General features: G+C 37.5%; 1 protein-coding gene across 6 annotated transcripts in view; it reads right to left on the bottom strand.

The window, feature by feature from the left end:
• LOC124275371 (cyclic nucleotide-gated channel rod photoreceptor subunit alpha-like) overlaps positions 1-12,459 on the bottom strand; it is a 154,742-nt gene that overhangs the window by 12,829 nt on the left and 129,454 nt on the right. For 5 of the 6 annotated variants that reach the window (XM_046710943.1, XM_046710898.1, XM_046710908.1 and 2 more), the window contains exons 3-6: positions 10,298-10,318; positions 3,849-3,907; positions 3,185-3,246; positions 172-260 (exon numbers count right to left, since the gene is read on the bottom strand). In XM_046710943.1, coding sequence (XP_046566899.1) covers positions 172-260; positions 3,185-3,246; positions 3,849-3,907; positions 10,298-10,318 — 231 coding nt within the window. The remainder of the gene's footprint in view (positions 1-171; positions 261-3,184; positions 3,247-3,848; positions 3,908-10,297; positions 10,319-12,459) is intronic. The other variant, XM_046710934.1, reaches the window with a different exon arrangement.

Raw genomic sequence — 12,459 nt, 5'->3', positions numbered from 1 at the left:
TCATTTGGTTGTAAGGGGCAGTGGGGTAGCCTAACAGTTAAAGCATCCGCTCCTCACGCTGAAGACCCGAGTTCGATTTCCCACGTGGGTACAATGTGTGAAGCCCATTTCTGGTGACCCCCGGCGTGATATTGATGGACTATTGCTAATTGACTTAAAAAACAAGTGTACCTGGACCACACGTAGTCGTACCAACGCTGGACACGTTTTTGAAGATCAGGAGGTACGTTATGGGTTTGCATATACAATTTAGCGCCATCCTGAAAAAAACGAAACAAATTCCATGTAAATGGCTAATATGTGAAAGCATTCATAAATTTATGCACGATTCAAAACATATACTTAGAGAAACAAATAACGGAACAAAGGAAAATTCAAGCGTTCCTTTAATATTTTCCAGTTTTCATCACCAGCCTTGAAAAGCGCTGTGGGAGAAAATCTGAGAATAAACAAAGGAACACTGCTATGGTGTGGTGTTCCCTTATTTGTTTCCCTCAGTATATTTCAATATGTTAGGTCCCAAATCACTAAATTATTAACGTTTCAAATAACTCGATATGACACGCATTACTTTGTGAGAATTTTATGGGGGAAAAGAGAAAATGATAAAAAATACCACGTTTAATATGCTATAAATAGAAGACCTGACTGACATCCTGCGAAGACAGCTTGTACAATACCAAAGCTCATTACCATTTAATTCTCTTTTCGTCTCCATCAAACTGAACTCTGAAACTATCCATGGCGATTTCAACGCAGTATGACAGATATAAACATAATACGATGTCAACCTGTAAGCAAAGCGTGTCGAACGATTTCTAATTCATTTAGCACGGCCAATTACACTTAATCAGATAGATTTTCTGGGACCGAATAGCTATCAAACGCTGTAATTAGTAGGTTCAGGTAGCGGTCTCAAGACTAGTTAATCAGCTAGGCCGACTCTTTGTCGGTTGTGACAGATCCTGGCTAAAGACACGGGCTGAAATATTAGTTCCTGGGTGCTTGTCCAAGGCGAATCGATTGGATGTGTACTATATCTGCAGCATAGACGTCAGAAATTGATTGACGCTGACTTTGCTCATAATACAAGCTGACCCTGGTCTCCAAATCCTTACATCAAGGACAAATTTCTAAAGTGAGAGCGAAATTGATGTGTAGTCGAAACCACATATATACAGTAGAATAGAAAGACCGAGCACGCTGCAAACATTATTTATTTGCAGTAGTCTGCAGTAGTATTTGCACCGTACACGTGTCAACTAAAACGTACGTAGTGATAAACAGTTGTGTGTTCATAAAAGAAAATTTTTAAGTGTTGGGCATATTTGTTTCAACATGGAATCAAGCCATCACAAGACTCTTCTGAAGTAAGACATTGTATTTCGTTATCAAAATTCAGATCGAGCATAAAACCATCCAGTACCTCAACACCATTGTACTTTATCTGACAGTATTAAAAATCTTAACATACTATTTACGCAAATACTTCATACGGCTTATAGATAAGGTACGACTTTCACAGGGTAGGGTTAATTACAGATCCATCCTGTAAATCTGGTCGCCCATGTGAAAAAGCTCATCATTATTTCTTTGAGTGTTCATTAAATAAAGACTATAGAAAAATTATGATTAAAGCTATTCCATGTGTTGTAATTCTGTGATTAACATTACTTCCCCTTTCCTCTGGTATTACAGATATAATTTATTAAGGAATGTTTATCTTTATAATAAAACTTAATGACAAGATACCAGTAGTTTTCTCACACTGTACCCTTTGCGGTATAATATTTCCCCCTCACTGTCAGCCTTACTTTGTGTCTGTTTCTAATGTTGCTTTTGAAGGGAGTTGTTATTGTACATATTCTTGGGTTTCATAAGTTCAAAGAACATGGCTCCAAACTTTTTTTCTTTAGTGAATAAAATATGTTTATACTAAAACCCCGATGCCCAGCATTATTGCATGATGTAGAAAGTTTCAAACATTATTCATTTGCAGCAGTTTGTCGTGTAGAGCTGCAGAATTACTGATGCGGCGTTAAGCAATACTCACTCACTCACACACTGTCGTGTACACTTGTCAGCTGAGAACGTTGGTAAAATAAATAGTCATTCAGTGTTGAAGATGTCTAAGCGAGAGATAGATTTGTTTCATTATGACACCAAACCTGGATTTATGCACTGAACTATCCCTGACACCAAGACTATCATGAAGGAATCAAGGTTGTATGTCATCATAGACATTCATTGACATTAACGGTGAAGGTTGAGCCTCAGATCGGTTATCGGCTAAAGCATCTAGGTAATTATCGGAGTATATCCAATCAATCAGCCAAATCCTGAGAGGCAGTTCAGGTCAATTCGAACAAAGGAAAATAACGCGAATCGAACATGGAATCCTTGTCAGCACAACCTGTATTGATAAACGCTCCTATCAGCATTATATGCAGACTAATACCATATAGGGAGGTCAACAGACTCATCATCGCTAGAAAACCGTTGATTAAATTTCTTCTGCCTTCAAGAACGTTCGTATTGACAATCTGGGTTCCATGTGATTGCGCAAAGACAACTCGAATGCAGGGATCTGTTCGGTGGATATGAGGTCATTTACCACGGGGAGATCCTAACTGACATCTTCCACCAAACCAACAGACCTTGCCTGTGCGTTTCAGTAACGACAGCAACTGCTCCTATAGTGCTACAACGACGTCCTAATGACTCTGATAGTTATTGAGTATCCAGTAGACTTGAATAGTTTGGTTAGTGGGTCTAATAGTTTGATGGAAGTACCATTCATTTTGGCAGATTTAGGTCGAACTGAGTGGAGGAACACAGCGCTATCCAATCATCCAATTGAGAATCGGCGTACTGGTGCTTGTATATATGAGAAATGAAATGATCAGCGTCTGGCTGAGCGAGAAAGCTCATTCCATCAACTGATTGTCACAGGCAATGCCAAAAGCCTGTCTGCTTTACATTTGGTAAATCAATGTATGACCAATTCTCTTATAAAGCTTTTGACCAAAAACAAATCACAACTCGTAGGTTTTCCTAAACGATATTGGCTCACTCTTTACATATTGTCATAAATATTCAATAAATAAAACTATCCCAGCAACTTTGGAAACAACGAAAGTCAGTAATGATGAGGGATTGAATATTGGAAATTTCCAGTTCTTACCAGCAATCTCTCAAATTCCTGTCTGCTGGCATTCCTGTTTGTTATCACGTTGCCGACCTGACCTGAAATTAAGAGAATAAAGTTACAGAAAATGTCAAAACTGACATCGACATCTATGTCTTCCTCAGTTACTACAGGGGCGGTGGGGTAGCCTAGTGGTTAAAGCGTTCGCTCGTCACGCCATAGACCCGGGTTCGAATCCCCACATGGGTACATTGTGTGAAGCCCATTTCTGGTGTCCCCCGCCGTGATGGTGCTGGAATATTGCTAAAAGCGGCGTAAAACCAAACTCAGTCAGCCAGTCAGTCAGTTACTGCAGTTGTCCTGCTTCGTAGAAACTGTATGAGCCATTATGCAGTTAGTCAAGCAATATTAAAAAGTTTCATTACGAGTCATCATCAAAATTGAGAGAGATAAGGTTTTCTTCCAAACCAATTCAGCTTCGCATGGCATGTATATACAAGAGTGAATGATATAACAGGAATAATGTTCAAAGCGCATTGAATCGAACTCATTCTCTCCCTCGTTCACCCACTCTTCCACTCTGTCACTGACTCAGCGACACTCACTCACTCAATCATATAAGATAATATAATATATAATCAGAAAATTTACCAAAGACTGTTTTTTATTACAATATCATTGTACGCTTCGTCGGACTCACCTACGATTGTAGCGAATATAAAGACTCCAATGAGGTAACTCACGATAACAAAAACATATCTGAAAACATAAAGAAACATCAGGATGTCACAATTTTTGTATGGAATAATTGTTATGGGATACACGTTTATGTAAACATACATGAAATATTGTATGATGTATATCTCAGTCGACTGCTCCTTGGGAGGAAGAGTTTCTCTGTAAATAAATAGCTGACCATAGAATACATTTTATCAGAAATAAATATACCTGTTGAACATTTGGATCTGCAATGTAAGACTACTCGCCTTTTCGTATATGTAAATAATGTAACGGCTAACATTTTGCAGATGTCCCGTTCGTGAAATGCGATCTTAAAGTAGAAAAAGTTCTTCAGTGCTAAATTTATAGGTTCGTCATACCCATGGATTTTTATAAGTGGTAAACGTCTAGAAACTACACCAGTTCGTCTTCTCCTGCCACAGCAAGCTCACACGCCGTGATCGAAGTGGCGTCAAATGAAACTGCTCCATCCTACGTGAATACCCTTGCCTTTCTTAGCTATGACAATAGCTGTAAACACTGGGACAATCTGCAAAATGTTAATCCATTACAATAACCACAATAGGCTGCAGTGTAGAAAATCTATACCAGACAGGCGGTAATAAGGGTGTACAATTATGTGTGTCATGACTTGATATAAGAGTAGTCGATTCTTTGAATGGCATTTAGAATTGACAAACAGAAGGGGAAAATTTATGGATGTCAACGTCTTTCTTATGAGGAACGCAACGTTTTTGAGAATGTGTTTAATCTTGATTTCACCAAAGGAGTCTGCATATAACCCAGAATGATGCAGTTTTCATTAAGAAGGCGTTGCCATCCCTGAATCAAGTATGCTCATTCAGCGGCTGAATGAAAGTGTCGACCATCATTCGCCTGATGAAGGAGTTTGTATATAATCCAAATCGTTGCAGATCTCATAAAGAAGAAGTTGTCATTCATAAATTAAGCATGCATGTACTCCTTTATCAGTTGAATGAAGGCTTAGAGTCATTCAGCCGATAAAAAGAGATAGTATAACATCCAAAATGTGTCGTTCCTCATAATGAAGAAGTTGTCATTCATAAACTAAGTATGTATATGTCTGCTTCTTCATCACATGAATTAACGTGAGGACCATCGTTATCCTGATGAAGGAGTTAGTATATGCTCAAGAACGTTGCGGATCTCATAATAAAGAAGTTGACATCCATAAATTCAGCATTTATATGCTTTCTCCTCATCAGTTGAATGAACGTGTGGACCATCATTCTCCCGATGAAGGAGTTAAAAACATTGCGGATCTCATAATGAAGAAGTTTACATCCATAAATTCAGCATGAATAACCTTTCTCCTCATCATTTGAATGAACGTGTGGACCATAATTCCCCCGACGAAGGAGCTAAACACGTTGCGGATCTCATAATAAGGAAGTTGACATCCATCTGTTCTCTCCCTTACAGAGTCGTCTTCCAACGATAAATTCTGAAGTTAAGTTCAGAGCCACGTCGAAGGGAAACAACAATGAACGTTACTATCGACAGCACAGACGTGTACAACAGCAGTTAAATCACCATTACCACAAACACAACCAACACGACAACATCGAACTGACTTCTTTCACAAATACACCGGAATCAATGGTTCGAATTCAAGTACCGAATAATGAACACCCATACATTTCTTTTACCATGCTGATTGAATATCGACCACATCAAACTTCAGCCACAACAGGGCGTGTAACATGCAGTTCTGCCCACAAGCACACATCTAATAGGCATGCCGCTCCTTGTCATGATACAGGTTTTGGAACTGGATGACGATGAAGTGTGATTAGAGTCCTACTTGCCCAGTAAGAATTTCCAAATGTCATGGGTCGTGAAAACCTTTCTCCAAGTTAATTGCATTAATGCTTTTTCTTGTATCAGTCTCAGTACTTTTAAAGCTTGCATACTTTGCATATTTTAGGTATTGCAGAAGAGAAACAAAATGTATAAGAAAGAGAATTCTCAAAGATATATTCACACAATGTATATTTCATGAAACAGTGGATATTGAGAAGAAACACTTTTAATGCCATCTTTAATTGAACTTTATTGTTCGTTGACAAAGTAGACACAATTTAGTGTGGACAGCATCTTTAATATAGACTCATTGTAAAGTTTCGGTATAGATTCTTCTGCCGTTTCTTGCAGGGTTTGTTAGTGAGAGGCACTTGGAAACGGTATTGGACTCTATACTGACACGTTGCTATAATGGCATAGAAGAGATTGCTGTCCATAATTTGTATCTACTGTTTACATTTCCCTATTTTGACACACCATTGACATATATACGTGCACGATATTGTAAGTCCACATTTTACAATTGGAAAGAAAAAAATGCTAAATGCAATTAACTTTTTGTCAATTTGGTATATACAGATTAAATGAATCCAAAATGGCCTTATCGTGAAAAGCTGTTTTGTGTGTTAGTTTATGCTACCCATTCTGTCAATAAACTAACTACATATCTAGCATTAGATGTTTACGTAAAATTGAGAAACTTATTAAACTTCAACAACCAGGACCGATTCTCGCCCCTGTTGATAGCCTTTAATTACAGGACGGTATATAGTTAAGGCGTTGGATTGATACATGATAGCATGAAGCAAGGACGGTTTGTCTTCTTCGTGTGTTGACTTCTGTTTCAGATAAATAAAAGGAACATCTCTCATTAGCCGGGAATACAACCAACCTGTCTGTGTTAGGCTTGCATATTCATTTTGAAATGATGTCGATGAAATGTCAATGTTTATATTATCTAAATGTTTCTCTCGCGAAACTTGAAGTGATGTATTTGGAAATGTCAGTACTTATGGTAACATGATCTCTTGAGCTCTACTAGGTGACATACTAGACTGAATGAGGCTGTAAGGGCTCACGGTCACATTACATACGTTTCGTGACATGATTAAAATATACACCTAGCGTATACTACACTAAACTATCATAGTAGTCTATCAGTGTTAATATGTGGGTAGATTTTAAGATGATATTTTAACCAGCATAAATTAAAGATGATATATGGATATTAGATCTTATCTACGTTTAAATGTTAGAAAACATGATAGGAATATAATTTAAACAAGATTCCGGACTAAATTTTAATATTCTTAATTTGTCAGTCTGCGCGTGATTTATACTATTTAGACATTTTATTTCAGTAAAGAGAGATTGTATTAGAGCAAAGACAGATTATATTTCAGCAAAGAAGTGCAGAAAAGACACATACTGTGAACTGTTAAACTCGACGGAAAGAACATGGCTTCCTAGAAATTCACGATTATCACCAACCTATATAATAAATTACAAAGAAAATGTAAAGGTTATGGGTTTGTTTACAAGAAAATGTCGTTTATATTCATACTTTTATTTACAAGAAGAGGGTTTTTCCTTTATGATCAGTTAAGATATTCAGGGCAGTACTTTCAGATCAACGTAAAAATTAGCTACAAAACACATTTCCACAATCATAAAAAGTTTCTGCTGAGGCATGTTCAATCAGACGCGTTTTACCTAATCTGCAAATGTTCCTCCAGGCACCTTTCGTAGGACTGACTGATTTTGTAGTTATTTGACAAGCAGGGCTGGACAGCAAACCTGATTGAACTCTCAAGTGGCAAAATGTTTTTCTAGAAGTGGAGTTTTGAAAAAGGTGGAACACGTATTGAATTTTTTGTTCTATACGTTCTTCTGAATATATTGCTTTAAAAATATATCTATGCCATTATAGCGGCTGACTGAACACTCAAGTGGCAAGATGGTTTTTTTCATAGACGTGGAGTTTTAAAGATGGTGGCACAGTACAGAAATTATTTGTTCCAAATGCCCCGTTTTAAAACAAAAAGAGTTCAAATTTCCTTTATTCCAGCAAGTATTCGCCTTTTAGATGATTGTTAAGTTTGTTTGTCTCTTGTGTTGTTTTGTGTGTTCTTAAGCTTATGTCATTTTTAATATTTAATCATGTGATCACTTTCAAATGTAAAAAGAATTTCCCCAAGGGTAATAAAGTATTTTCATTGCCATTGACATTGTCATTCTATACTTTCCTCTGAGTATACTGCTTTAGAAAGGTATCACCTTATGAGTAACTTATACTGCTGAAAAAAATTAGGACCCTCACTTTGTCCATATTAATATCGTTAATCTGTAACGACGGATGAACTACAACAATATGAAACAATCGGAGGCCCTTATAAAACCTTTTGAGTAGTGTGTGGGTGGAAATGCACGTCCTAGTTACGTCCTATTAAATGTCGAAAACACTTACCTACTAAATGCCTGTATATCTGTTGTAAATATTTACTGCAAGATTTTAAATCCTACGATTATAGTGACAGAACACATGTTAAGTGTGACCTCGCTGTGAAACTCAGAAATAAATTCATGCACACATGTAGAATATACGCATCCTTACACCATACGTGCACATGGTTGGAACACGTGTAGATGCAGAGCATGTCTTTTCAGTGCATATATTGCAACGGTGTATATACGACGCGTGTAAGACCTAAGAAATGTGCATGGCGTTTTACTGTTTAACGCTCATGTATTATGAATGTGATTTTTTGTCTTTCGTGTCGGTGTTTTTGAGAGGTAATGAGATATGCAATATATGACACGTGTATGCGTCTACAGCAAGACCTGCTGTTTGTATGAGTGGAAGGTATATATGACTCGTGCATGCGTTTACAACGATATAGACCTGATGTTTGTGTGAGTGGAAGGTATATATAGATGGTGCATGTGTAAGATGCAATATATGACACGTGCATGCGTTTACGAGACCTGATGTTTGTGTGAGTGGAAGGAATATATATGGGGCATGTGTAAGATGCAATATATGACACGTGCATGCGTCTACAACGAGACCTGATGTTTGTGTGAGCGGAAAGTATATATGTGATGCGTGTGTAAGATGCAATATATGACACGTGCATGCGTTTACGAGACCTGATGTTTGTGTGAGTGGAAGGAATATATATGGGGCATGTGTAAGATGCAATATATGACACGTGCATGCGTCTACAACGAGACCTGATGTTTGTGTGAGCGGAATGTATATATATGGGGCATGTGTAAGATGCAATATATGACACGTGCATGCGTCTACAACGAGACCTGATGTTTGTGTGGATGGAAGTTATATATATGGGACATGTGTAAGATGCAATATATGACACGTGCATGCGTCTACAACGAGACCTGATGTTTGTGTGAGCGGAAGTTATATATATGGGGCATGTGTAAGATGCAATATATGACACGTGCATGCGTCTATAACGAGACCTGATGTTTGTGTGAGCGGAAGTATATATGGGGCATGTGTAAGATGCAATATATGACACGTGCATGCGTCTACAACGAGACCTGATGTTTGTGTGAGCGGAAGGTATATATGTGGGGCATGTGTAAGATGCAATATATGACACGTGCATGCGTCTACAACGATACCTAATGCTTGTGAGTGGAAGGTACATATGTGCTGCATTTGTAAGATTCACATTGTGTACCTAAGGTGTTTGTTCGCGTAATAGATGCAGCTAGGATACACACATGCGGGTACATATATTATGCATGCATAGGTAACGAAATACACTCGGTGAAGGACTGTGTTCATGTTTACATAGTGAATAAATACATGCTAGAAGCACGTGAACGTGGGCATGCAACGGCATGCATCAATGAGCTTGTGCATATTTATATTGTATGTATGTGTACCTCTCTGCTGAATTTACTCATTTAAGGAATACATATGCATTTTCATGCATATATTTAATACAATGGATGGATCTGGCTGGATATGTGTCCAAATACATAAAAATGCATTTAAGGGGAGAATGCATGTAAAGTGCATACCTACATTTTTTGTCGAAAGCAGTGAAGATGGGAGCGTGCAGATACACGACTGTGTGTATTGTGCATGTACTTCTAAGTGGCCTTTTATGCATGTACCATGCATAGACGTTTGCAACTTGTCTGCTGAATGAGGCCTCGATATTAAGAATACCATTCACATTGAAGATTATTCCAGTAGAACACTCACAGGTTTGCTAAAGTGGGACTGCTCAAAGGTTATGCATTGCTCTTTCACAAAGTATTTTTATAAGTGCAATTTTATTCATGCAAGTTGGGGCGCATTTGCTGGAAATCTGGTAACACGTGTCTCGCTCTCGCTTTCCTGCATACAAAATACAACTGAATGCCCCCGCAATTTCAATAGATGACCAACACAGGGGCATAACCAAAGCGTAACGACAAGTACAATGGTGAAGGACAAGATGAAATGAGTGACAGAGACAGGATCAACTACACAGTGGCGTGTGAGACACAGAGGGGCGTGGTCAACACAAAACTGGCGGCCCTGGGCGATTTCCCATTACTTACGCAACGTTTGACATTTGCCAGCTGCAACAAAAAAACATTACAGTGCTCAGCAACTCGGTTTGGGCGTAGTAGAGATTTCTAAGAGGGTTCTACAAGCTAAATAAGAGCTAGAAGAAGGGTGAGATCAATGCACCTATTGCTACAGTAATCCACAAAGAAAAGTCACTAACCCAGTAAAGACAATGCCAGAAATTGTCATGTCACATCTTCTTCATTCATTAAATATTCCTCGGCCAGTTGTTGATTCAAATTACTATTATTTTCTTAAACTAATGTATAAGCTATTGTAAAGGTAAATTTAAGCAATATTTTAAGCTATTCTTCAATAGTATAAACTACATATAGTATCAAACATTCACTTCAGTTTAATTTCATACAATGTGATCTGATTTATTATCGGTTTGTAAGAAATGCTCGAGAAATATTTGACGCCTTAAAAGGCTTTCTAATTGTACACACAATTGTAACCATTTTAAAATTTAAATGTTAATGTTTTGCGGAAGTCAACATTATATTTATAAGCTTACGTTGAAGCATCGTCGACCTCTATGTCACTATTTACTTCTATGAAGCATGGATGCTGAAGGTACTGGTACAGTAATATGTGTTGATTCACATGCTTAAAGTATGCAATGCATATAACAATGTGCAGTGCTTCATCTACATCTTGACAGATATGACAACTAAACTCTGTGTTAACTAAACTTTGTGTATATTCAGTTCACGAGAAAAAACAAAATATAAAAAGCGTTCAACTATTTCACTTAAGCCATTACTACAGATACCTTGGATTTATATGCAAGAAGCCGATAAATCTTTTTTTTCTTATTTACTTTTCAAAAAGTTAAGTTCCATAACACTGATAGCTACTGATACTATTACAATATTTATTGATCATACATACTCATCAATATTTCAAAATATACAATATATTCATATTTGAGGAAAATTTGAGTTAATCAAAGGGAACGAGGCTTTTCTTAAAAACTCAACCAAAAAAAATATTTTTTGTTGCATGTTAAGAGACAGTAATATTACCATACAAAACCGCTTTCAGTTGAATATGTGGGTCACTGATTTCTGGGTCGATTGAAAAAAATATTGAATTTCCATAAAAACAAAATGTGCCTGTAATATATCCATGCGAGTAGAAGAACATAAATCAATTTGACATAAGCACTATCAAAGGTTAGTAACTATCAGCAAAACATCCAGAATGTATATAACGGTTCTTCTTCAAAGTAGCGGGCACTCGGTGCCGGGAGTGAGCGACTGCGTCACAGACGATGGAGGGTAATCGGGTTAAACTAAATAATTCACCTGCCGAGACGTTAGCCACGGTTCATCAACATTCCTGACTGAATAAAACGAATAGAAAGGTAAAATGTTAAAATATCAGCCACATTGTTTTAATATTATTGCACAAAACATGCGCTGGTTCTATGCGCATCATTTGTGCATCAGTGAAGGAGTAAAATGTCTGTGATGTCTGTTGTCAACTGTTCTTCAGACTGAAGATCAGCCGCAAGGTTTCTGTATTTTTCATCATGTATCTGTATATAACCATGTAGACATACAGTGGAATACCTGTACAGTTAGATGCGTTTGGCTCAAAAGCGGACCGATGAATTGCAATCTAACTAAAAAACTAATAAACATATAATACACAATGAAACGCTGACCATAATCAAAATATCAGACCAACTCTGTGATTTGTTTGCAGAATTTATGTCCTAAAATTTGAAAAGTATTTTAACAAACTATCATTAAAATATTGACACAGTTCACTATTTGTTACGAGGGAGGAGTGCAGGGAAAGGGACAGTCAGGTGTTAGAGAAGCACGTGCACAAGTACCGACAAAGTTATTGATTCATCAACCTGTGCTGCACCGTCTCCATCCTTTCTCGCACACCCGGCTGTCCCTTTCTCTGCACTCCTCCCTCGTAACAAATAGTGAACTGTGTCGATATTTTAATGATAGTTTGTTAAACAACTTTTTATTTTTAGGACATAAATTCTGCAAACACCTTTCAGAGTTGGTCTGACGTTTTCATTATGATCAGTTTCATTGAGTATTTTATGTTTATAAGTTTTCGAGTTAGATTGCAATTCATCGGTCCGCTTTTGAGCCAAACGGACTGTAGTAATTAGCTGATAGGA

This window comes from Haliotis rubra, unplaced genomic scaffold (genome assembly GCF_003918875.1).
Source record: "Haliotis rubra isolate DU_JTF1 unplaced genomic scaffold, ASM391887v1 Scf1047, whole genome shotgun sequence".
Lineage (NCBI taxonomy): Eukaryota > Metazoa > Mollusca > Gastropoda > Lepetellida > Haliotidae > Haliotis > Haliotis rubra.
This window is presented reverse-complemented; position numbering and strand designations above follow the sequence as displayed.